Source organism: Ctenocephalides felis, unplaced genomic scaffold (genome assembly GCF_003426905.1).
Source record: "Ctenocephalides felis isolate EL2017-DRISC unplaced genomic scaffold, ASM342690v1 CF-g0.4_SCAFFOLD_00845, whole genome shotgun sequence".
In the NCBI taxonomy this organism is placed as follows: Eukaryota; Metazoa; Arthropoda; class Insecta; order Siphonaptera; family Pulicidae; genus Ctenocephalides; species Ctenocephalides felis.
In genome coordinates, this window is record NW_020536999.1 from 88,908,558 (window position 1) to 88,936,266 (window position 27,709).

General features: G+C 33.9%; 1 protein-coding gene across 1 annotated transcript; it reads left to right on the plus strand.

Moving 5' to 3' along the window:
- Window positions 1–169: 169 nt before the first annotated feature.
- LOC113362905 (vacuolar protein sorting-associated protein 13D-like) lies at window positions 170–27,630 on the plus strand. The gene is given in 52 exon segments (XM_026605401.1): window positions 170–319; window positions 4,359–4,549; window positions 4,769–4,978; window positions 5,484–5,589; window positions 5,658–5,842; window positions 5,916–6,095; window positions 6,181–6,319; window positions 6,442–6,626; window positions 6,709–6,847; window positions 6,934–7,111; window positions 7,186–7,342; window positions 7,409–9,355; window positions 9,416–11,374; window positions 11,441–11,636; window positions 12,022–12,204; window positions 12,268–12,400; window positions 12,523–12,694; window positions 13,527–13,657; window positions 13,728–13,967; window positions 14,059–14,176; window positions 14,987–15,154; window positions 15,755–15,896; window positions 18,361–18,557; window positions 18,632–18,812; window positions 19,046–19,178; window positions 20,043–20,180; window positions 20,360–20,464; window positions 20,527–20,627; window positions 20,747–20,901; window positions 20,959–21,112; window positions 21,175–21,466; window positions 21,613–21,862; window positions 21,989–22,168; window positions 22,231–22,438; window positions 22,518–22,534; window positions 22,536–22,728; window positions 22,731–22,771; window positions 22,832–23,010; window positions 23,077–23,221; window positions 23,301–23,536; window positions 23,697–23,910; window positions 24,013–24,193; window positions 24,267–24,514; window positions 24,553–24,816; window positions 24,885–25,013; window positions 25,085–25,330; window positions 25,412–25,594; window positions 26,264–26,438; window positions 26,541–26,734; window positions 26,826–26,938; window positions 27,003–27,272; window positions 27,334–27,630. Coding segments are annotated over 52 exon segments (12,516 nt in total). The 5' UTR covers window positions 170–222; the 3' UTR covers window positions 27,572–27,630.
- The last annotated feature ends 79 nt before the right edge of the window (window positions 27,631–27,709 follow it).

A 27,709-nucleotide genomic window follows, 5' to 3' on the forward strand; every position in this document is an offset into this window, starting at 1 on the left:
CTAAAGAATGCTAATTTATCAAAAACATTCTTCCAAATCTTTTAAAATAATAACTTTTAATTTACCATAAAATGTTTATCATAATCTTTAATAAATAAACAAATTAAAAACACAAAATTCACAACCTAACATGTTTTTTTAAATTAAAAATCTATTATGCAATGGTGAATTTTTTGAAGTCCTAATTAAAATTAATATTAATGGTGATTTTTATTGTGAAATATGTTGGAAGGACTTGTGGCCTGGGTTTTAAATAATTACTTGGGCAAATATGTGGAGAATTTGAACACAGATCAATTGAGCATTGCTTTGTTATCAGGTAAATATAAAGGAAATATTAATAATAAATAATGGAATACAAAAAAGTACTTTGTGTTCTGTGTTAAAATAATATTAAAGGATTTAGTAATAAAGCCACTTGACAGATTGTTAGTTATAAATATGACTATTTATTTCTTTTACTTGTTTTTATTTGCTTCTACTAAGACTTGTCGAATAACATTTGCTAAGAAGAAATATCTATTTAAGTTTGTATGGTAAAGCTAGGTTTAAAATGGAGGAAAGGAATATTCTCGATGGAGTATATTTTAATACTTGTTACAGGCAAAATGTGTATTAATATTATTATACATTACAAGAACTCATTACAAGTACAACATGCATTGTATCATGTCATTATAAATATGACTACTTATTTCTTTTATTTGTTCTTATTAAATTTTGCTTCCACTAAAACTTGTCGAATAACATTTGCCAAGAAGAAATATCTGTTTAAGTTTGTATGGTAAAGCTAGGTTTAAAATGGAAGAAAGGAATATACTTGATGGAGTATATTTTTAAACTTGTTACAGACAAAATGTGTATTAATATACATTACAAGTACAACATGCATTGTATTGTCACATTATAAATATGATTACTTATTCCTTTTACTTGTTCTTAGTAAATTTTGCTTCCACTAAAACTTGTCGAATAACATTTGCCAAGAAGAAATATCTGTTTAAGTTTGTATGGTAAAGCTAGGTTTAAAATGGAAGAAAGGAATATACTTGATGGAGTATATTTTTAAACTTGTTACAGACAAAATGTGTATTAATATACATTACAAGTACAACATGCATTGTATTGTCACATTATAAATATGATTACTTATTCCTTTTACTTGTTCTTAGTAAATTTTGCTTTTTCTAAGACTTGTCGAATAACATTTGCTAAGAAAAAATGTCTATTTAAGTTTGTATTACCATTAAAATTAGGTTTAAAATGGGGGAAGGAAATATACTGGATGGAGCATATTTTATTATATATTTTGGATGGAGCATATTTTATTATTATATTTTCATACATTACAAAATGGTATTATTATATTTTTTTTACAATGAAATTGAACTGTTGGACTATGGACTTTCTACAAAGCAACGAGTTCTTGCCAATATTGTGAGAATATTTCATGATATATTGTATCATAAATTTAATTTATATTAAATCTTTGCTCACTTTAGAACATGTTGAATAATATTTTCCAAGACATTTCTTCTAATTAAGTTTGTTTGGTAAAGTTAGGTTTGAAATGGAAAAAGGGAATATACTCGATGGAGTATATTTTTATACTTGTTACAGACAAAATGTGTAGTGATATTGTTATACATTACAAAATGCTATTATTTTATTTTTCTTACAAAATATGTTTTAATTGAACTATTGGACTGTGGACTTTGTACCAAGCATCGAATTCTTGCCAATATTGTAAGAATATTTCATCATGTTTTGTATCATAGAAATATAAATATGAATACTTGTATTAATTGAATTTTTGCTACTTTTAGGATATGTTGAATAACATTTTTCAAGACGAAATTTCTAATTGAGTAAATAAGAATAACATTTTTCAAGTTATTGGAATAACATTTTCCAAGTTAGAAGAATAACATTGTCCAAGTTATAGGAATAACATTGTCCAAGTTACAGGAATAACATTGTCCAAGTTACAGGAATAACATTTTCCAAGTTATAGGAATAACATTTTCCATGTTATAGTAATAACATTTTCCAGTTTATAAAAATAACATTTTCCAAGTTATAGTATATTATATAGAATAATATGTTCTAAGAAGGAGTATCTCTAAATAAATATGAAAACTTATATTAAATAAATCTTTGCTCTCTTTAGGACAGATCGAATAACATTTTTCAAGAAGAAATATCCAATTAAGAGTGTATTGTAAAGTTGCATTTGATATTCAGGAGTGACCCATTATGCAATACTTTCTTGTTTAAAGAAAAGATACATTAATATTATGATATACCTAAAAGTATTGGCAACATCACATTTTTCTTGCAAAATATTAAGGACTTTATACAAAGTACATTATTACACAAAGTTGCAACTATTGTAAGAATATTGCATTATGCATCTTGTTTCATTTATTTGTAGTATTAACAAATGAGTTTTAAAAGTTCTGATAATTTATATATATAGTACATTTCTGAAAATTATAGACAACATTTATTTCTATTTACAAATATGCAACACTATATATCATTATGTTAACTTTGTTCGTTTCTAATCACTCGTTTATTGTCTGTAATTAGTGACATATAGAGATGAATATTATATAGAGTGTAAGCAGAGTATATTTTTTAGAAGTGTACTATATATAAATTTTATACTTATTTGTTTTTACTAAATTTAAATAAATCTTTGCTCTTTTCTAGGACATGTTGAATAATATATGTTAGGAAGAAGTATCTAATTAAGTTTGTACCATAATTTAATATTCAAGATGCAAGATTGTTCGATTATGCAATTTTTTTGAGCATTACATGTTATCATACTTACCTATTTAAAAAAATAGTTGTTTATTACACAAAAGTGGTGTATAAACATTACAATTTTCTCATAGAATGCTTTATAGTGATGAAATTGAATATCTTTTGGGTGAAATTGAAATCGATTATCATAAAATTGAAATATTAAGTAGGGTAGAAATTGAAATCATTGAATATCTTTTGGTTTTGAAGGTTTCTGAACATTTTGGTATACCTTAGAAAAACATTTATATGCGTGTATGTATGCATGAATGTGTGGATACAATTTTCTGTCTACGATTTCGGGCGCATGGATCAACCGATTTGAATGATTCCAAAAACATTCGATTCCTATTGATGGGGAGACGTGCTAATTAGTTTTTTTGAAGGGAGGTTAAGCCGTTTCAAAGACATGGGAGAAAAAGTGCAAAATATAGAAATTCGACAGGACTTCCGATTAGAGTGATTCAAAAAGCATTTCACTTGTATTGACGGAATGATGAATTAAAAAATTTAAATCAATTTGGATATGGCATAAATTACGAATTGTGTTATACTTTTAAATCTTAAAGTTAAAATGTAATCTGTATTTTTAAACAAAATATGATCCCACTAAACCAAAATCCGTAAATGTGATCCCACTAAACCAAAATCAATAATATTTAGGTAATTTGTACGTAAAACAAGTTACATATTTACGTCATTTTTACGTAAGATTAATGTAAAAAATATGAAATTTACATTACGTAATTGGTATAGTTGGATTTAGTATTAAAATATTTGTTTGTACATGATTAATTATTGTTATTGCATAAATATTATTTATTTATATGTTGTTAAATTAAATAATTGTATAATTGCGTCATGAAATATTTCTTTGGGAAGCGTCATGAAATATTTCTTTGGGAATGGTATATAAATAATAACAATAATTCAATGTATCGATTCGACTTAAGTAAGAAAAACTAATGTAATTGGAATTTTATAAAATTAATTAAACATTTACCATACATTTGTCTTTGGAGAAATTTTGAAATTGGTGCAACACACATACACACATACTTTTTCCAGTTTTGGAGTCAAACGATTAAGAATGATTTGAAATTTGGAAATTACATAAAATTATCAAATCTGCTTTCTTGGCGTAATAATAAACTTCTTTTCTGGGAAGTTAATAATTATCGAAAATCAAAAATATAAATAGATGCACATGCTTTTTCCAATTTCGTTGTCAAACGATTCAAAATGACTTGAAATTTAGTAATATCAGTTGGCAAATCTACTTTTTTGGCGTAAAAATAACGTTCTTTCTTGGAAAGTTAATAATAGTCAAGAATCAAAAATATAAATAGGTGTATATATTTTGTATAATTTTATTTTTCTGAACTACAAGCCCCTTTTTCAAAAAAAAAAAAAATATCTTCTGTTCCTTTCCTTTCTCCAGGAATTGAAAAATCCTCAATTCTCCAAGCATAGAAATAATTATAAATAAAAATGTTATTTAGAAAAATTAGATTATCTATTTATTTATTTCTATATCTATTTTTCAGGTGAGGTCGAATTAGAGAATCTCCCGATAAGAAAAGATGCCCTAAGACTCCTCGGGTTACCTTTACAAGTCAGAGCTGGTTATATAGGTCGTGTCAGACTCCAAATTCCAGTCAGACAATTCAGATCAGCCCCATGGGTGATACTTATCGAACAATTGAATGTTGTTGCTGGACCTATCAACTTGGACGAGGTGAAATAGAAATAGAAATAATTGAAGAGTTCAATGAAAATAGTAATTGTTTAATTAGGAGTTTGTTTTCATTTTTTTATTATTTTCATTCCTTAATAAAGGATTCATATTTAATAATCCATACATAGTTAATCATTTATCAAATGAGCATTTTACCATCTACTCTTCCTCAATTTAATTCTTTTACCAAGAGTTTCTATTCTATCAATAATATTTTAGTGGGATGACGAGTTTGAGAGAAATGCCTCATTGGAACGTAAGCTCAATAAATTGGATGCTCATGAGTCCCGATGGAGAGCGGTCCGAGATGCAAATTCCTCTGCAGGAAGACAAGGAGCTTCTGGATCAACTGGATACTATGCCTCGAGTTACTCATCCTGGTTGAGTTATGGGGCCAGTTTTGTTTCAGGGATTGTGGATAATTTACAAGTAAGTAATGGATACAACTTACCTACAATAATAATAAATTTTATTTTTAACTTCCTGAAGAGAATTTAATGTTTTTGTCAGAAAATCTGATTTATCAATTTTAAATTTTAAGTATTATCAATCGTTTGACACCGAAATTGGACATAATATGTGTGTGACAAAGTTTGTCTTGAATTCTATATACTAGATATAACTGTGGTCCTAAGACCCAGCTTTGTGGTACTCCACGCATTAAACTACATGTGGTTTCTTCCACTATTCTTTCCATCAAGAAATCATCTAGAAATCTGGAGAATTTGACTCCTATATACCTTTGAATTCTATATACTAGATTTAACTGTGGTCCTAGGACCCAGCTTTGTGGTACTCCACGCATTAAACTACATGTGTTTTTTTCCACTGTTCTTTTTATCAAGAAGTCTTTCAGAATTCTGAGGAATTTCATTTCTAGAACTATAAATAAATCAATCAGTGTACCAAATTTAGTTTTTTTCATCATTTTTAGTTTAAAATCCGTGACATCCACATAAGATACGAAGACTCTATATCAATTCCTGGACAAATATTTGCTTGCGGGATAACATTGGGATCCTTAAACACAAATGGAGCAGGTACACCTTTACATATATAAATAAATATTTTATTATCATGATATTAATTTTGTTTTACCATCCTTTAGTAAGTGACTTCTCATCAGCTTCCATAAACGTCAACTACAATGTCAACTCTGGTACAGCAACCTCACCAGGAGCTGCAGGTGGTGGCAATGGTGCTAAAACTATGGAACTGCAGGCTTTGGCCATCTATTGGGACGCGATTGAGGAGACTGATATGCTTGGGAATAGAACTTTGGGAGAATTAGCAGTAAAATAAAATTTAACAAATAATAACAACAATATAATTCTTTATAACTCATTCTCCTCAATTATTTCTCTAGGTTTCTTTAGATTCCATAAAATCCCATCAGTATGTCCTCAAACCTGTGCGAGGCAGAGCACAATTGGGTAGAGAGACTCCAAATCTAGGGGATTTCCAAGCAGGTGGTGATAGACCTTCGAGTAGACCAAGACTTGTTTGTGATTTGCAGCTTCATAAAGTTCCATTGGTTCTTGTTGATGTAAGATAATGGATTGTATCAGGAATAGATTGTATCAGGTACTATTTACCAGATGATACTACAGTTTCTGTATTTTATATTATAGTGGCAGTATGAGCAGTTAATAAAGTGCGCACACGGTTTGGAAAATGTGGCCAAGATACGTAAGAATCGTTTGAGCAGACCAGGAGTGCTGGTGAAAGATAGTCCTAAAGCATGGTGGCTGTATGCTCTTAAATGCAATGGTAAGATTTTAATAAAGTTTATTCCTTTTATTACGTTGTTTGTATTTACTAGTTATAATAAAGGTCCTTGCACCGAGCCTTGTGGTACCCCGCACGTTGAATTTTAAAGTTTTTTTCCTTAGGTCATGACTTCTATCGTCCAACATGGGAAGAATGCCTATCGTTGGCGCGAGACAATATCAACTATGTAGATTTATACACAAAATTGTTATTAGCACCATCCTGCACATTGCCTTTGGAGCAGAAGCAACTGAAAGATCGAATGGAGACAATGCTCACTTTGGATAAATTGAAAGCTTTAAGAGAGGTCAATTGGATAAGATATTTATATGTTTATTATTGACTGTAAGAAATTTTTTATTAAATGTAACATTTTTCTGTTTCTGCAGGTGGCCATGAGTCGAATACCAGAAAAATCAGATGAGTCCAGGAACACAAACAGTGGCAGTGGTTACGGTGTGTTGTTTCAATGGTTTCCACAGTACTGGGGATGGTATGGCAGTAATTCTTCCTCCAAAACATCATCAGGTAATAATAATCATAAATTGTAATTAGGATTAGATGATTTAGCACCAATTGATTCAATTATCTATTACTTTTCTCTTTATTTTTAGCTGAAAATGAGGCTTTGGTCCCATCTACCACATCTGATAACACTTTGGATGCAGAGTTGCTGAAGGCCTTGGCAAATGTACGAGATGACAGACAGAATTGTCATGTTGTTGCCCAGTTTGAATTCACTCTTGAAGAAGGAACTTTTAGTATTTGCATGGGGGAATCTTATAGCAAAAGGTGATAATGCTCAAACAAATAATCTAGTTGGAATTTATAATAACATTCAATACATTGATTGCCTTTTTTTACAGTGTTCCAATGCTTGAGTTACATTTTGAGACTGTAAAAGTGTCTGTTGAGACCAGATCAAGGTATGGTTCGTATCAGGCAAAGTTGGCACTGGGCAGTGTTTCCATTTTGGACAAAATTACCAAGAATACTATTTTTCCAGTTCTTGTATGCCCTCAGGTAAAAATAATTGATACCAGGTAATGATATTATCATATGTGGTATTTATTTGTCCCTTTCCCCCAGGGTAAAGACAATGCTCCACTGCCTAGGATGCGTCAGATGTCTCAAAGAACGCATCGCATCTCGGTAACGCAACAGCCTTATATTAGTTTGGAGAAAACCAACGAGCCTTTGTTTTCCTTGTGTTTTGAGCGTAAACCTCTTGGTCAAAACACAGATTACAGCCTGAAAATAAAATCTCAAGCCTTGGATATTGTCTACAACAAAAGTGCTGTTCAGTGGTTAGTCGACTTCATTTGTAAACCTCACCAAATGGCGGCAACGAGACGGAGAATCAACGATATGAAATTGAGAACCAAGCAGGAGTTGATGAAAAACTGGGAGCAGTTGTTGGAAGGTGATCTTTCTGAACGTAAAGACTGGTTATTAGAATTAGACATATCAGCTCCTCAAATTATTTTTGTTGAGAGCTTTCTGGACTGTGATACGTGCGTCGTTGTATTGGATTTTGGACGCTTGGTCTTGTCCAATAAGCAAAATGAAGAACTTGATAAAAATCAAGATGATCCTTATTACAATCGCGATAGTGAGGATGAAGAGATGTTTATGACACCTTGTTCAACACCACCAGGAAGTGAAGCCAGTGGATCTGATAGTCCAACTTTATGTTCAAATGAAGATTCTTTAAAATTGTCACCTGAGAATCTGATGATGTTGAACCAGAATACATTACATAATAGGATTTATGATAAGTACAATGTGGAATTTTTAGATTTGCAAGTTTTGGTTGGTCGAGCTACAGACAATTGGAGTTTTGCTCATACCAAAGGAACTTCACCATTGCACGTTTTAGACCGATTCAATATAACATTCCAAATTGAACGTAGGTTAGTCCACACAGTAGATCCACAATATCCAAGTCTAATAGTGAGCGGTACTCTGCCAAGATTGGTTATGCATGTAGCTGAACAAAAAATATTCTCTTTGAAAAAACTGCTGGATATTTTAGAAAGCGAAAAGGCAGACTCACCATTCAAAAGCCCAACAACAACAGATGATATACTAATGCAAGATACATTACCACATTTCGATCATGCCAAGGAATCAGCATCAAAAATTATAACACTGCAATTTTCAGTTGAACAACTTGCAATAGAAGTCCAATCTCGTGGTAAAAGTGTAGCAGAGTTGCAAGTAACTGGAGTCAGACTAGGTTTCACCAAGTGCTCTACAGAAACCAGTGCTACTTTATTAGTGCATGGATTGTTGCTTGTTGATGCCTTGCAAACTTTTGGACCAGATTTCGAGCTATTGGTGGCCTCACATAAACACGTGGGCATGGATTCTGTGTCAGGCAGTTTACGAGATAGCGATCCATGTTCACCAACTTCTCCTGCCAGTCCTGATCCCATGAACGTCGCTCGAAGAGCCACCAGTCCTCATCAGTTGTCGCAAGCATTGAGTAGCTTGAGACAAGGACATATCTCACCAGTTATGGAGACAATATTAAATAAATCAGACACCGAAGCGCTGATTGTGATTGAAGTGTTGTATGTGAATGCTACTGAAAGCGAAGAGGCTATACAAATAGCTAGTATACAATTTAATAATTTAGACATCATAGCCAATCAGGAAACTATAGTTGAGTTGATAGGCTTTGCCAATAGGGTGTTGCCAAAGTTCCAATCAGGAGGTGCTATGAAAAGCTTTACAGCAGAAACCAAAGATAATCTAGTCAACAACACGAGAGCTGAGATCACATTTGATTTCCACAGACTGAATGTGTTAGTCTTAAGAGCTTTATTGAGAGACGGTTGTTACATTGGGAGAAAAGTTGCAACAGCAACAATGTCTGAAGCCAGAATACATGCAACTATTGGCACAGGAGTGACTATTGAAGGATCTCTAGGAGGCTTGCAAGTTTTAGACCTGACTCCTACAGGCATAACTCATCAGCGCGTCTTGAGCGTTGGTAAGGATCCTTTAACAGATCCTGAAGTTTTACCTCATGTTGACTTGCTACAAATGTTGACGACTGAGATTTATAATACGCATCAGCAGTCTTCAGAGACTGGTTGTAAGGAGGCTTTGTCCTTTCGTATTGAGCAGAATAAAATTGACAACAACCAGGTCACAGATTTGCATATTAAATTGAGAATGGGTAGTGTGTGGTACACGTATTCCCCGCATTTGTTGATGGAGATTAAGATGTGTGTTACTGAGTTCCAGACGTATTTATCAGCGTTGGCACATAGCATCAAAGCTAGGGCTACGGATATGGCGATAAATTTGGTGCAGGCCCGAATGGATTCGATAACGCACGAAACTTATTTGAGCATGGGACAGAAGACCTCGCCTCAATGCACAGAATGCAACGTTTTGATAAATTTGGATATTGTTTTAGAGACTCCCGTTTTAGTTTTGCCAAGGGCACCAACAAGTCCTCATGTCTTTGTGGCACATTTAGGAAGAATTTCTTTATCCAACACACCAAATTATACCATCGAAACGGTTCCAAGGAAAATTTATAATGCAACTTTTGATACCTATGTGATAGAAGTCCGTGATATGAACTTATATTCTCTAGATACAAGTGATAGACGCAATGTGATGGACCATGGTACAATCTTAAAAGCAGAGGAGTTGTATTGCTCCAAAGGTGGTTTACCAATTCTGCACGACACCACTATTAAATTGGAAATAGCACGAGAGCTTCCTGATTTGTACAATTCAATGGAGCTCTTAGACGAAAAGTTTTCCAGAGACTGTGTCCATGTCAACGGATGCGTGGTGACGCCTTTACGAGTGTCTTTATCACGAGAGCAGTACGAACAATTATTGGACACTGTAGACAATTTGACCAGCAGTCCTAAAGACTTCCAAAGTACCAGGTCCCAAGATCAAGTCGATTCCAAAGCAGTATCAGGCGAACCAAGAAGAAATATGTTAGATGCTAAAGTTAAATTCGAGATGCCTTGTTTGACTTTGGAGCTACGCGGAGATTGTGGAACAGGTCAACAAGGTCTGGTGGAAATATCCTTGCGAGATTTCATCTTGAATTACGAAAAGTGTCACGATTACGAAACGAATATTCTGGTGTCGTTACGTACTTTGGTTATGGAAGATTTGTTGAAGGAACCTGATAGCAAATATAGATACATGATGGTGTCCAGTACATCAAAACAAACTTGGCAGCCTAGTTGGTTCGTATCACGCTCATGTCCTAATTTCATACCGATATCAACAGGACAACTCGATGAAATTCCAAGAGGTTCCTTGCCGGATCATTTGGAACCTAAACGGACTTGCCGAAATCCATCGTTGCAAATGGACGTGTGTCCAATTACGCCTCCGTCTTCACCGAAATACAAAGAATCAGATATGCTTGTGAAAGTATCAGCTTTACTAGTCGATGACGCCAGTCCAGAGTTTACAACCAAGTACAGATCTTTGCACAAATGTGTATCTGTTGATTTTAACGGTTTGGATACAGTAGTTGCTGTCCAAAGTTGGTTGGTGGTATTGGATTTCTTTGGTATGTCAGACTCCAAACCGCACCACGAGGAACCAACACAGGATACCAAAGTGGCACCTTTGACTAACAGCGAAGTGGAGATCTTTGTGCGTTCCTTGAACATGATCATGATCCGCAAAGAGGAAGATCTTGCCAAGGTGTCTATATCTCATGTATCTTTCACCATAACGAAGGACAGTTCTGTGAAAATCATCACAGGAACTTTAGGGTCTTTGATAGTGATGGATTTAACACCTCAAGGGAGTATGTATAGGGAAAAATTTGCAACGTGTGGCGAGGAAGCGATGAATTTTACATATTTAACAAATGTGAAAACGTCGACAAGTTTGGGAAAGGACAAGATAAAGGGACGTGAAGCTAATTTGAAGGTGGAGATGGCTTCTGTTAAGTATGTGCATACAAAACGTTTTGTTACTGAATTGCAAAACTTCTTCCGACATTTGTCATTGCTGCAGAACGTCATGGAGAAGGTGAGACAGAGGACAAAGAATAAGGTAAGGGTTAAAGAACTTATACCTTTATAATAAAGTCTTAATTTCTTTATTTTTTTTATTTTTTAGCACAATAAGTCTTTACACCAAGACCAAGACCTTCCAGATGATTCTGCGTCTAGGTTGCTCCTGGATGTTAGGGTTTCTAGACCAGTTATAGTGCTTCCAGCAGGAGGTGCTTCTAAAAGATTTGTAGTGGCGGATGCGGAGGCTCTGACAATACATAATACGTTTAAAATGGCTGTTCCTAGTGCTGAGACTCTGGGTAAGTGATAAATTATTCATCTTTAATTGTTTAATTGATAAAAACAACTTTCTAGTTTTAATTGATGTAACTAAATGTAAAAAAATTAAATATTACACAGTTGCGCTCCAGACTTTTGATCTCTTATATTATCAATTTTTTGTTTACTTAAAATAATAATTATAATTATTGGTTTTGCATTGAGATAAAAACAAGTTTTCAATTGTGAGATACATTTGTTTTTGTTAATGATAAACCTTATGTCTATATGGATGCAGCAACTAGTTATCGTAAAGTGAAAACTCTCAACATCCTTTCTGGTAAGAAAAAATATTTATGGTATTATTCTATAAATAACATGAATATACATAAAGGTATTATTAATTTTTGTATTTCTTCTCCTCAGATGAAGGAGAATTAGTAGATTCAATATCAATTCAGCTTGTACAAGCTGATCTATTTGAGGGATCTCGAGACAACCAAATTATAGGATCATGTTCAATGCAGAGACCTTCATTGTTGGCTGGTAAACGCACAGTTGATGTCACTGTCGAAAGGAAGGTGGACACAGCAATTCAAAGATTCAGTGGTATGTTGCAAGATTAGTTTGCACATTAGGAATAACATATTAACATTATTATTACTTTTTCAGTGTTACCAGATTTGACTATACAGTGCACATTATCAAAACTGGATGCTAGTCTGGATCTAGATCAATACAGTTTGGTTCGCGGTGTCTTGAAATACAATTTAGGAGAAAATTTAGACGATGTCGTACTGCCAGGGTTGAATATAATTGTACGCGCCATTAAATATTAATTAAATGCAATGTTTATTATGATTCTTATTTGTGTGGTTTGTTTTTCTAGGAAGAAGAAGAATCAACTGATCATGATAAAGAAGGAAGTCAGTCTCAACCGATTAGAACAGTGAGCTGTTTGAAGATTTTATTGCATGATGTTACAGTTGATTTAAATTTGAAACCGAATAAACCATTGGCTAAAGTTAATTTTATTAAGTCAAGACTGACTGTTGATAGTTATTCGGATGAGACACAGGATGTGGATTTGGTATCACAGGTAATAAATGAAATAAATAAACCTCTTTGTGTGTATACCTCATTGTTAAAAGACAATGAGTTCATTTATCCTTCACTGTGACATTCCACTATTGCTTTTATCAGTCTGAGTAGTACTCATTCTACCATTCTGCCATCCTGAGTTTTTTGGGACTCTAGTCTAGTATTGATCACTTTCTTCAGCATCACTTGTAGGTGAAGGATATAAGGTTCTAAGGCGATTTCTAGATCCCAACTTTCAACTTGATGGTCTTTATCACTTTGCTGCCAGGAATAAATATAGACTTACTCCTTTGCTTTGTTATCCACCAAATAATTTGTTGAAAGTAATGTCAAATAGATTGTTATTCTCGTCAAGGTGTTTGGTAATATTTAACACATTGCTTGAATTTTCTGTCTCAATAGCCCGCTTCACACATGATATTCCACAGCAATGGACCAAGAACCGAGCCTTGTGGCACACCTATGGTTATATCATAATCTTTCAGTTGTACTTTAGAATTTTTTTCATGAAGTAGCAAGCCACTACATTTCATAGGTACCCTGGCACCTTCTGCTCATTATAAAAACGTTATTGGTGTCTTTATAGTCACCAGACAATACTTCTTTGTGCCACCATCACCAGTCTCCTATCTGGTTCCCGGCAATTGCATCTTTGGATGTATTAACAACCAAGTTGGTTGCATCAATAGTTGATTCTCTTTTTCAAAAGGATTCTGCCAAGAGTGAATCAACAATTTTATCTATTCTTTGCTGAATATTTTTTTTGTTTATTTGTTTACCTTGAGAAAAAATGTCATTTACTTCTTATTCATAAAATATTTTTATTTTAGGAAATTTTAATAGCAGACACCAGATACAAGGATGAACCAGTTAACAAGCGAAGAAATGTTTTTTCCAACATCTTGCAACCCATAAGGTTTCAACATGATAGTAACCAAGTGCAACTTGAACTACACTCGCGGTAAAATAATTATAATAAATTACATCATATAACATATTTCTGTTATCAATAAATATTATTTTTTTTTCAGAATAAGAAAAAACAACTCCAAGTTTACAATTCTATTAAACAACATGCGTCTAATGGCAATTTGGGACTGGTTGGAAATAGCTCGGGACTATCTGGGGCACTGTCATGGAGACGAGAAGACTCCAGTCAATGCAAACGACAAAAGTGTGACCAAGAAGAGTTTAAGTGGAGATCCAATGCTCAGGAAGACCAGTTTTAAATCCAGTGAAGCAAAGAGACAACAGAAAAATCATATGAAGAGGTATAATATATATGCATAAAGGTTTACTTGATGCAATATTTTATAAATATTGAGATAAATTTTTATTTTATGTTACTTTTATTATTTGTAGACAATCTCCTCAAGATGAATCGAATACAATATTTGAAATGAAGTTAAACATCACTGATTCTGAATTGGTTGTTGTTGAGAATGCTTCGTTGTGGGAAAGCAATGCTGTTATTTTAAAGGTAATGGTTATAAATTTATTTATATGCGAAGGGATGCCGCAAGGTAGCATTCTTGGTCCACTTCTAGGATAAAATATGATGCAATTTGACTCGGTACGATAAACACTGATATAAAACTAAAGCGGATCATAAATTTAGATAAGTTTAGGATTATTATTTATTAATGTGATTACCAAAAATATACCGAGGGCAGTTAGATTGTTTTTGTAGCGAAAAAGTTCTTACAAGTGGATAAAGAACTAAGCAAAAAAATTATTCTTAACACTTTTTGTATTTTGTAATGAATATATTTTTCATATATGATAAAAAACTCCAGAATTGTATTTTATTTGAAAGGAAACAATTTAAACTGACTTTGGATTTAAAGATTCCCAAAAACATAAAACATGTTTTTGGTGATTTAGGTAGTAGTATGAAATAAAAATGAATATTTTATAAAAATAGGATGCTTAAAAATTCAGAAACAGAAGAAAATTCCATAGGAACGCCATTCATGATAAGAGAGTTGGTCTTTTTATTTATTTTATTTGTAGAAATCGAAATCATAACTAAATTTAATTTGTTAAATAAGTTTTCTTTTACTTTGGAGAATAAATTTCTGTATTTAGCACTACAAAAATGAACTTTGGACCAATAACCTAACCTTGTTGACACCAAGTTTAATATTTAGTTTGCAACAAATAATTACTGAACCATGATAGTCAAGATAGACAGATAACTATTATTGATCTATATATATATATATATATATATATATATATATATATATATATATATTATATATTACAAACTATATATTATTTTTTCCAGAGTACAAGTGTGGTTTCCTACAGGCCAGGATCACAAAGGCCTCTTTCATTGAATTTAAATCGTCTGGAATTATTTTCTTGTGTTCTGGGAGCTGAAGAGGAATCTGCTTTGTCTATAATAGATCCTGTTACTGTTCAGATTGATCTTAGTCAAGAAGGGTTGCTTGAGGTACAAGATTTTGACAACTCTCTAATAACTATGATATTTAATTGTAATAGATAAATTTATTGGTTACATAATTTAACTATCAAATTTCATGCATATCAAGGTGCTCATGCAACTTGCCTTGAGAAAAATGGCATTTACTTCTAGTTCATGAAATATTTTCATTTTTTTTATCTAATAATTAAACCAATATGGTCCTACGGTCTACAACTATGGGGTGCGGCCAGTAAATCAAATATAACTATTTTACAAAGGTATCAAAACAAAATTTTGAAAGAAATCGTGAACGCTCCAAAATATGTTCCAAACTGGTTGATACATCAAGATCTCAGAGTCCGAACTATAGATGAAGAAATTAATCTATACTGCACCAGATATAAAGCTCGTCTGAGTCGTCATCCAAACGTATTAGCGTCAGATCTGCTCAAGCCTTTACCACCAAAGCGTCTTAAAAAAAGAATATGCAATTTTTTTTATCTATATATACTCCATAGATTTTATATTTCATTTAAACAAACATTTTTTACCATGATTATTATATTTATTTGAGAAGCACATAATATATAATCTTTTTTTTAAAATTGAATTTTTTTTTCTTTACAGGCACAATTACATACTTTATGCATTCGACTGTCATACCATGATGTATTAATGTTCCAACGGATATTTAGTTCGTTGCCTCAACAATTTAAATCTGAGTCTGATTCTATTAAAAATAAACAGAGTCCTCCTGCTAATGCTAAAAGTAAGTAGAATAACTGAAAATGTAGTAAATTGTCTGTGCATATTGTGAAAATTTTGCAGAGAATGTTGTAGATTGTTTGAGATTGTTGAAAATTGTCTCAAAAGTATTGTAGATTGTCTGAAAATATTGTAGATTATCTGAAAAAGTATCAACTTGTTTCAAAATGTTGTAAATTATCTGAGAATATTATTGATAGACTGAAAATATTGAAATTTATTTGATTTTTTTAAAAAATGTTGTAAATTGACTAAGGATGCTGTAGATTGTCTGGGAGGATATTGTAGATTGTTTGAGAATATTGCAGATTGTCTGAGGATGCTGTAGATTATCTCAGAATATTGTAAATCGTTCAATCAAGAAATTATTTTAGACTGTCTCAAAATGTAGATTATCGGGAAATGTAGCAAATTGTCTGAAAATTTTGCCATTTATTTGAAAATGCCGTATCTTTTTTGAAAATGTTTTAAATTGGCTGAGAATGGTGTAGATTATCTGAGGATGTTGTAGATTATTTAGGATGCGGTAGATTGTCTCAGAATGTTGTAATCTATTTGAAAGTATTGTAAACTATCCCAAAATGTTATAAATTATCTGAGAATGTTGAAGATAATCTAAAAATATTGCAGATTGTTTGAGGATGTTGTAGATTGTCTGAGGATTCTGCCGACTGTCAGAGGATGTTGTAGATTGTCTGGGAACATTGTAGATTGTTTGAGGATGTGGTAGATTATTTGAGAATGTTGTAGATAGTCTGAAAATATTGCCATTTTTTTTGAAAATGCTGTATATTTTTTAAAAATATTGTAAATTGATTAAGAATGCTGTAAATTGACTGAGGATTTTGTAGATTGCCTGAGGATGTTGTAGGTTGTTTGAAGATGTAGATTGTCTCAGAATCTGAGAATGTTGTAGATAGTCTCAAAATATTGCCATTTTTTTGAAAATGCTGTATATTTTTTGAAAATGTTGTAAATTGACTGAGAATGCTTTAGATTATCTGAGGATGTTGAAGATTGTCTGAGGATGTTGTAGATTGTTTGAGGATGTTGTAGATTGTCTCAGAATGTTGTAAACTATCTGAATGTATTTTAGATTGTCTAAAAATGTTATAGATAATCTGAAAATGTAGTAAATTGTCTCAAAATATTGTAAATTGTCTGAGAATGTTGAAGATAGTATAAAAATATTGCTATTTATTTGAAAACGTTGTATATTTTTTGAAAATATTGTGAATTGACTGATAATGCTGTAGATTGTTTGAGGATGTTGTAAATTGTCTAAGAATGTTGTAGATTGTTTCAGAATGTTGTAAACTATTTGAATGTATTGTAGGATGCCTCAAAAAGTCTCAAAATGTTGTAAATAATTTGAGACAGCTATAGCTGTAGATTATCTGAGGATATTGGAGATTGTCTGAGGATGTTGTAGATTGTCTGAGAATGTTATAGATTGTCTCAGAATGTTGTAAACTATTTGAAGGTCTTGTAGACTGCTTCAAAGTGTTGTAGATTTTCTAAAATGTAGCAAATTGTTTCAAAATATTGTAAATTGTCTAAGAATGTTGTAGATAGTCTGAAAATATTGAAATTTATTTGAAAATATAAATTTTTTAAGAATGTTGTAAATTGTTTGAAAATGCTGTAGATTGTTTGAAGATGTTGTAGATTGTATGAGGATATTGCAGATTGTCTGAGGATGCTGTAGATTATCCCAGAATATTGTATATTATTTGAAATTATTTTAGACTGTTTCAAAATGTTGTAGATTATCTAGAAATGTAGCAAATTGTCTCAAAATGTTGTGAATTATCTGAGAATGTTGTAGATAGTCTGAAAATGTTGTATTTTTTTTTTTTGAAAATGTTGTGAATTGATTGGGGATGTTGTAGATTGTTGAAGGGTGCTGTAGATTGTCTGAGGATATTGTAGATTGTGTGAAGATATTGTAGATTGCCTTATAATTTGTAATCTATTCGAAAGTATCAAAATGTTGTTAATTATCTGAAAATGCAACAAATTGTCTCGAAATGTTGTACATCATTTGAGAATGTTGTATATAGTCTGAAAATATTTCCATTTATCTGAATATTATTTTGAGATATTATTTCAAAATTTTGTAAATTAACTGAGAATGAAGTAGGTTATCTAAGGTTGTTGTGGATTTGTCTGATGTTGTTGTAGATTATATGAGGATGTTTGTAAATTGTCTCAGAAGTATTTTAAAGTGCAAAGCAAATTGTTTAAAAAAATTGTAAATTATCTGAGAATGTTGTATATAGTCTGAAAATTTTGCGTGTAGATTGTCTGAGATTATTGTAAATTATTTAATAATGAAGGCAACTATTTGGAATTGTTGTAAGAAATGATGATAAAATAATATTTGCATCAAAGAAACAATATGAGCTTACTAAAATTAAATTTCTTACCTACTTACATTAAGAATGTAATATCTTTCCTTCTTTTAGGTAAAATAGCAAAACTGACAGCCCTAGGGTTCTCCAAAACAGAATGTGCAAAAGCTTTAGAACAATGCGATTATTTATTAGACGATGCAGCTCTTTTACTAACAGCTCGTGCCCCGAGTGACAGAAATTTCAGTCGTGATCAAACTATTGATGCAGATGATGAAAATAAAAATACTTTTGATGTCAAAGTCTTTGAGGTAAAAAATAAAGTCAAATACTACAGTTGACCATGTTGTAACTCAGATTTTCATTGAATGTGTTTCATGTTTAGATTAAATCAGATTGTGTCTCCTTGTGCATCATCGATGACTGCAGGGACTCCGATGTGCCTTTGTTAGAATTTTCGTTGTCTGAGTTGTTCTTCAAGCACAAGTTGAAGAACGGTGAAAAGTCTGGTGAATTGGATGAGTTGCCAAAGCCTATTCTTCCACCTCCAGTTGAAGCTACTAGCAGTAAGTATAGATAATAATACATGTATAGCAAATATTCATATGGCTACCACTGAAGTGGTAATCAATGGTATCATAAACAATCAAAAAGGTCCATGCCAAGAACTGAGTATGACACCTGGACTACTTATTAAATATAGAGACTTGCAATATTATCTTTACAATTATATCATCTGTATCTACCTACACTTGTATAGTACGTTTTTTTATCCTTTGTCTTGTTTTTATTATTTTAGATGCTCTGGTGGCTTACAATAGTGGATTTGATGACAACAATGAGCAGTTTGGGACCCAGTTGTCTGCTATTTTATCTGGAGACTATTATAACAGAGCTCTTAGTGGTTGGGAGCCTTTTATAGAACCATGGAAGTAAGTTGGTTTAAGAAACAAATAATAATATTAAAAGTTTGCTAAAATTGTAGTCTGGTAAACACTGTTTACTTTTTTATAAAATTTTAAGTTAAATCAAAGGATATTTTCAAATTAAAAATTATGTGAATAATTGTTGATTTCAAATGATGCTTTCTTTTGAACCAAATTTTTGAGTTTTGTCCATGAGCAACATAGAAATCATGTTTTTTTTTATTTATTTTGACTCTATTTAGACTTTTAAGTTGACTTTGTATACATGTACATTAGTCATATATATTTTATAAGTTATTTTTACAATTTTATTTTATTTTATTGTATATAATTATATAGTGCATCATATATCCTTATCCTTGTCAATAATGTTATAAAATTGGTTGTAAGGAAAATTTTTTGCTTTACTATTTCCCTCCATAGTTCTTACCTACCCTTTTCCCATTTTTTGCACTCCATAATGGCATGCTCTGCATCCGCCTTAGTCACTCCACCCAAGCAATAGCAATTAGGATCGGTATTGATCCCAATTCTACTGAGGTGAAACGGAGTGTATGTATGGTTAAATCTTAGTCTACATATTGTAGAAAAAAACGATCAACATTCAGTAAACTCGTCATACCATGGTCTGATAGGTATTGCTTTTTGTATTGTGTCATAGAATTTACCTTTGTTTAGTTTACCTTCTTTTAAATTATGTTGTACTTAATAAATGTACCTGCTAGTAATGCAATTGTTATAAAATATTTTGAAATCTTATAATGAATTAAATAAGTATATAATTATTAATATTATTATATTACTTTTTTCTTTAGGTCTGATATCAGAATGCAATTGAATGAAGCATTAAAAAATACCAGGATTAACAAGTGATGAGCTCATTGTCAAAATATTGAGTTCTGAGATGCTAAATTTAAATGTTACAAGCACACTTATGGATTTGTATAATATGGTTCATAAAAACTGGACTCAAGATATGCACGGTGAAGCTAATGATACAGGTAAGAAGTCATATGGAAATAAAAATGTGAAATACAAGAATCAAATACTACTCTCTTTCATTTAATGGAAAATTATCAAACAGTTATCAGTTCTTGATTAATCTTAGAAGAGAAAAACTTATTGGATTGAAAAATAAGATAATTTCTTATTTCTATATTTTTTTCTTTTTCAGGTCAACAACTGAGCAACCCTCCTGGTTTCAAGCGAAGATATCCATTTGTACCATTTGCTTTAAAAAATGAAACTGGCAACAATTTGTGGTTCTATACTTTGATAACCAGTCCTGATAGGTAAGAATTTTAAAATAATCTTCAAGCTAAGATCTTCATACAAACTTTCATAACCTTTTCAGTCATCTAACAAAAGCAACACCTCCACCGACTGATCCAGGATGGTGTTTAGTACGTCCAGGAGACACAGCGCCTCTTTCGTTCATTCAGACAACTATACCAGGTAAATTGATAAAATATACTAGTTGTAAGAGGCATTTTGCAAACAACTTCTCATTTGTAAAAGTTAAAACTTGTGATCTTTATGCAATTATTTACATCCAAGTTATGTTTTTAACCCAGGTGTATTTTCTAAACAAAGAGGTGGAACTAGACATAAAGAACCGACTTTGCATCAGACATTTGCTCGAGTCCAAGGATGGACACCTGTTGGACCTGTCTCAGTGGATAAAGTCGGGGTTTATTTTAGACATGCTCATGCCGAATATGAAACAATGGTATAAAATCTTAATAATATACTCTTACTATGAGGCTGATATTTATATTTTTGATAGAATTTGGAGATGCCTAAAGCTCGAATAGTGTTCTCAGTAACTCTTGAAGGATCTGCACAAAAATTAGTGACCGTCAGATCAGCTTTACGTGTTGTCAATAATATTGATAGTCCAATACAGTTACGAATGGAATATTACAATGGACAATTTGGAAGTGAGTGTGCTAAAACTTAGAATAAGATTTTTTAAGCTCGATTATATATTTGTTTGTTGTAGTTTTAAATTGGCCACCAACAAAAGAAGAGATTGTCCAACCTGGATCAGTATATTCTGTTCCTCTCACCCATGCTCATAGCCACATCAGATTAAGACCTCTTGTCCAAGATCCTAATACAAAAGAAAAGATCGAAATCGAGAAATATAGTCGCGGTCCTAGACCTGCTAATTTCAGACATAAGCCTCCAGATTTCCAATTGTGTAAACAACCTTTGATGTGGTGGCGAGTACAGAGAACTGGTGAAGTTGCACAGGAATTACGAACTTGTTATGACAAGGATAAAGTTTATAGGTCAGAATTTTAATTCACATCAAATTTATGCATCAAATTTCATGTTTATTATCCCCACAGGTTAGTTGCTTGTATCAGACGTGACAACTACCCCAACACAACATCAATGATTTATGCATCAAATTTCATGTTTATTATCCCCACAGGTTAGTTGCTTGTATCAGACGTGACAACTACCCCAACACAACATCAATGACAACATCATCAGCAAATAATATGACTACTGCAATTGTGCAACCAGCACACACAATAAGCATTGCTCCAGTTGCTCTGCTCTGTAACCGGTTGCCCTGTGATCTCATTTATAGATTGGTAACACCCGGAGGAGGCAGTAGTAGTGGTCAAAGCAGCAAAAGTGGAAGAGTGCGTCCTGAATCTAGAGCTCCACTCATAGAAGTAAGGACATGACCAAGATGTTGATATTTGTGTCAGTTGGTTTTGTAGCATGTTTTTGTTTAAGGTTGATTTGGAGAAAGCTACAGAAATTCAAATAACATTAGATGGATTTTCCACACCGGGTAGTATTCAGTTCCAGGAGGTTCTCTTACAGGTTTAGGAGGTTCTATGAGTTCTAGTACTTTATCTGCTTCTTCATTACAACAGACTTCGATAGCTACTCAACGAGTGAGGCTGTTGGATCAGGAAAATAGACCTTTGCACTTGGAAGCTAGTGTAGCCGTTGGCAAAAATGGAGGACTACAGGTAAATACCAGGAAATTCCTCTTTAGTCATTTACTATAATGTTTAGATTTTTATTATCTTAGGTGACAATATGGTGTCCTTTCTGGATAGTAAACAGGGCAGGTTTGCCTGTGGTGGTAGCACAAGAAGGTGCAGGACGCGAAGCTGCTGGTCAAGGTGCGGAGCACGAAGCTGGACGTATGGCAGCACCTCTTCTATTTTCTTTAGCTGATCAGGATGCTGCTCCTGCTCTGGTAATGCGTAGAGGAGGACGCGGATGCCAAGATGGAGGTAATAATAATACTAATCCAACTCTTATGGAATACTTGTCATTTGTACGCATTTGATTCATACTGACTTTGTTTTACAGGTACTCCTCAATGGTGTCAACCTCTTCCACCTCCAACCTGGCGTCCAAGTCCGCCGTCTGGTAACGGTGCAGCGCGACGGACGACCTGATGCAGTTGCTCTAGTTGGCGTAGAAGTCCGCAGAAGGTTGATCACTGCTGGTGGAGACCCTACAAGTGATCGAACTACAGTTGTCACCATCACACCGAGACATAGGGTTAGAAACCGGAGCTCCAGCAGGTAGAGTTGTCTCAGAAGTGTTTTGCAACAACAGTGGTAAGTAGAAGGTGAAATTTCGATATAATTTTTAACAAATTAGCTAATTTTTATTTTTAGAGTGATCCCGGGGCGTCAGCAACTCATCAGCATGCTCCACCAGGAAGTGAACAAGCCTTTCATTGGCCGCGTCCTGATCGAGATCAACTTTTATGTCTTAGGTTACCTGATGTACAAGACTGTCTGTGGTCAGCTGGTTTAAGAGTTGATCGGACACACTCTTTACATGTTAATATCAGGTAAAATAAATATATTAAAATAATACAAAACGTAGAAAATTTTTCTATTTTTATTTTACTTTGCAGAGATAGTTCAGGAGGTATGCATTTTGTTCGTGTCGAAGTTTTGCTGCAAGGAGCAACTTACTTTATTGTTATTGGAGACGCTCAAGAACTTCCTCCGCCGATTCGAATTGATAATTACTCACAAGTACCAATCACGTTTTATCAGGTTTGTATAAATAGATTGATGCAAATTCAGTATTTAAATGAACTCACCAGTTTCTAGACTTTAAGTTTCTTTTTTCTAGTCTGGATGTGCAGAACAATGGCGTTCCATAGCCAGACCAGGAACAGCTGTGGCATATGTTCCAGATGAGCCCCCATCCAATGGAAACTCTTCTTCTAATGGAGGCGGCGGAGCTTTGATCTGCTTAGCATCTCCTGGTGGACAAAGAGCGGTGTACGATGTCAATGAATTAGGACCAGCTGGTGGTCTCGCTTATGAAAATTTTATATACATTGCCTTTACTGGTACATTTGATGGGTAAGTAGAAATTGTATTGAATAAACTGGCAACTTTTATAAATCAATTCTTCGTTTTTTTAGTGATGAAGATTCTCAGTTAGCGTTCACGCCTCTGATAGCAGTTGCCAACTCCAGTTCTCGTGATTTGTACTCATCCAGTGCTTCTGGTTCTGTACCAGATGTAACGAGGCAACGGCTGTTCTCACAGCTGCTACATCAAGTGGCGGCAGGTTGGTTTTAGCAAGAAAACAAGCTGGTGACAGGTCGCAGTTGTGGAGGATGACGAGTTCTGGACAATTGCAACATGAGGGTAGTTCACCTCCTCGAGATTTAGATGGAGGTCTATTGGACACAGGTGGTGGAATGTTGAGGGGTTACTCAGATAAAATACTGGTAAGTGGAAAAGACTCTTAAGTGTAATAATATTTTTATCAGAGTTGTTTTATTTTGTTTGTTCAAATGAGCTTGTTTGATGTCTATTGTTTTTTATTAAAGGTTTTGGATATAGAAGGACCTGCTCCAAGACCAGCAAGGTATGAACGTTTGGCTTTGAGAAGACCTGATCCAAGAAGGAGATCGACGCAAACATGGAAATTTGCACCAGATGGTAGATTAGTTTGTGCACATAATGGTGTTTGTGTACAAGCCAAGGATGGATTGTTTGGATTGAGGCCAGGTAAAAAGAAATTGATTACTAAGCACTGGAAATTTATTTAGGTTTTATTATATTATATATTTTTCTTTTATAGGTGGTGAAGCAGTGTTAGGCCTGCAGCAACATCGAGAAGGTGCCCTTGGTACTGAAGTGCCTCTTGAACAAGCAGTTGGAAGACAAAGAATGAGACCAGGTTCAGGATTTCTTTCAGTCACTGTTGTCACTGATGGACCTACAAGGGTGTTGCAGATACACGATGTTAAAATACCTGTAAGGAATTATTACTAGTTTAAAATAGTATTAAAAAATTAATATTTTCATCATCATTATCTTTTCCACAGGGTTCTTATCCTCTTCCCTGCGACTGGCGTTCCTCAAAGGCCCAATCATCTCTGTCCAATGAAGAATCAGAGCTGTCAACCAGGTCTAGAGACATCACTCTCTCTGTTCGACTCGATGGAGGTTTGGGTGTGTCTTTGGTAACCAGGCCGTGTTCCACTTCGGCGCACATTAGCAGCAAGGAGTGCGACGATCAGGCCGAGTTGCTGTATGCATCTTTGCATTCCATTTCCTTGGACGCGCGGTTGGGCAAGACTGTTCGAAGGATGGATTTAAAGGTTGCGGATGTGCAGATTGATAACCAGGTAAGAAAAAATAGATAATTAAAATTTTTTTAAATTATTGTTTTAATTTATGTTTTTATTGTTTTTAGTTATTAGATGCCCCGTGTCCGGTGTTGTTGCATTCGAGAATTGCAGCAGATCGAAAGACAGCAATGCCTGCGATACATGCCTGCTGCGAAGTTTTACCCAGCCCTAATCTTAATGCTGTCATATTTAAGGTAAATATAATTGATATTTTTCTAGTCTTGTGATCGCACCATGTGTCAAATCTTATATTTTTTATTTACAGCATCTTATAGTCCAGCTCCGTCCCCTATCAGTATTTTTAGAAGAGCGTCTCTTGCTGCGTTTAGCTCTGTTCTTTGGTCTTTGCCCCATTTCTAATGGGGATACTGCGAAGTCTCGTGGAAGCCCTTCGAGTGGCCACAGTAGAACAGCCTCTTGGGACGCTGCCGATAGGGGTCCTGATTTGGCTGCAAATACATCAAATGCTAAACGGTACTACTTTGGGATATTGCAGATCGTCCCCGGACAGGTATAATTGAGTGTCACGTTTATAATTGAGTGTTACGTTTATGTAATGTTGCTGTTACGTAACGTGTCTTCTTTTGTTTAGATTCGTTTAAGTATGATGACTTCGAGCAAGTTACCTCCGCAACTCCAAGCCGTCAAAAGACATCTCGGTTTGACGTTGATCAAGTTTGAAGATGCTGCTATTGAATTGGAAGCTTTTTCAAGGAGACATCCTTTTGAGACGAGTGAATCTCTGGTGCAAAGTATTATTAAACATTACAAGGATGTAAGTAAATAGTTGAATTTAAAATACTTTGAAATGATATAAGTTGGTAGTTGTAGGTCTAGGTAGGGCTTGGGGTCCAAAGTTCGTAGATCCACAATCCAGATTAGTGGTAACTACAGTAGATTCTTTATCCGATTGGGTAATAAGTCCGTCCAACCCTTTCCTGGTGCCTAGGGTCGAGCAGTACGAATAAATTTGAGTTACTGGTTTGATAAATAGGTCTCTTCAGAATAGTGAGCCCTTTCAGAAAGATATTAGCTGAAAGAGATAGACTTCTGGCTTCCAATATGAACATCACTTGTAGTATTATAAACTGTATTTATTTCTTCTAATTAACAGACATAATCTTCACTTAAGATATTCTAAGACTACTCTAGACTAGACATTACTAGACTAGACCCTCTCTTAAGACTCACTAGACTAGACATTACTAGACTAGACCCTCTCTTAAGACTCACTGGGCTATATTTAAGACTCACTAGTTTACAATGATAATTTTGATTCTATATATTACATATTGGACGTGACAAATTCTAGGAATGGCGTGCTTCCGCGTTCATGCAAAGATCTTGGACTTCGAACAATAAATTTATATTTTTTTTAAAAACACGTACAATCACGTTATTACAGAACAACTTGTTCCTACTGAATCATTTATATGTTTTTCAGGAGCTCAAGTGGCAAGCGGCGAACATCCTGGGAAGCGTAGACTTTCTGGGCAACCCTCTAGGTTTTGTCAACGACGTTTCTGAAGGAGTCTCCGGTTTGTTCTCAGAAGGCAACATCGCAGCGCTCGTCAAGAACGTCACACACGGGTTGTCCAACTCGGCAGCTAAAGTCACAGGTAATTGTAAAGGACAATTGCATCCAGTACCATCCAGTTTTCTTTGAGTAATCTGGTTGTTTTACCACAAGTATTGATCTACTTCCTTTTTTTCTCTTTCAGAGTCTTTGTCAGATGGAATCGGTCGTGTGATCTTAGACGAGAGACACGAGGAAGCGCGCAGAAGAATAAGAGGGGCTGTTGCTCCATCTGGACATCTTGCAGCAGGCTTGAGAGGCTTAGGATTTGGTTTGTTAGGGGGAGTCACCAGTCTGGTGAAACAGACTTATGAAGGAGCTGCTGCAGAAGGGGTTCAGGTAATAATAGTAACAGTTGTAGATAATTATAATAAATTTTGAAGTTTTGTGTTAAGAAAACTATTCTTATTTGTTTTTTTATTTCTTTTAGGGTTTGTTTTCTGGTTTGGGTAAAGGTTTAGTCGGTACAGTAACCAAACCTATTGTTGGAGTGCTAGATTTAGCTTCAGAGACTGCGACAGCCGTACGAGACTCCAGTAGAAGGTACTGCTGCATAACTTTTATATAATAATTGTTCAATAACCAATTATCTTTTATCCAGTTCGAGTAGAGCTCTTCCAGAACGCACAAGGCTTCCACGTTGCGTGTCAAGTGGTCCAGGAGGGCTCTTACCAGCATACAATCCGAGACACGCCCTTGGACAACAGTATCTGTTTGCATTGAATGAAAGAAACTTTGCTGAGTTGTTTATAGGTTATGAATCGATTCGTAGAGGCCCCCAGGAGGATTTGAGAGTTCTGGTGTCTACAGAACGGGTTCGAGTGTTTACAGGGACGCCTCCTGAGAGGGCTAATGTAGTAATTGAAGTACATTTAAGGTAAGGGAATAATAGATAGATTTTCTTCATGTTACTACTTATCAATTATCTTTTTTTCTAGTGATCTGGTGAACTGCAAGTACATTAAAGCGGCGGAATCCGACAGACATCTGCATTACATCGAGTTAAAGGTGACAGTTAATACAAGTCACACTTTACATGGTGATGTTGCAGTTAAAAGGCCAAGAGTTAGATGTGATAGTGAAGCTATAGCTTTATCAGTCAGTCGACAGATCAATTATGCTAAAAGTATTTATGCTGAGAGATTGCAAACATTGATTTCATCAGATGTCAGTTAAAGGATCCATGTAAGATTCTCGCTTAACAAAATGGCTGTTTTTTATATATAAGGTTGTAAGTGGTGTAAATAATGATAGTAAGTGATATAAAATATATAATGTGTGTTGAAGTTATTAGTTAAGTAATTGTTTATTGTA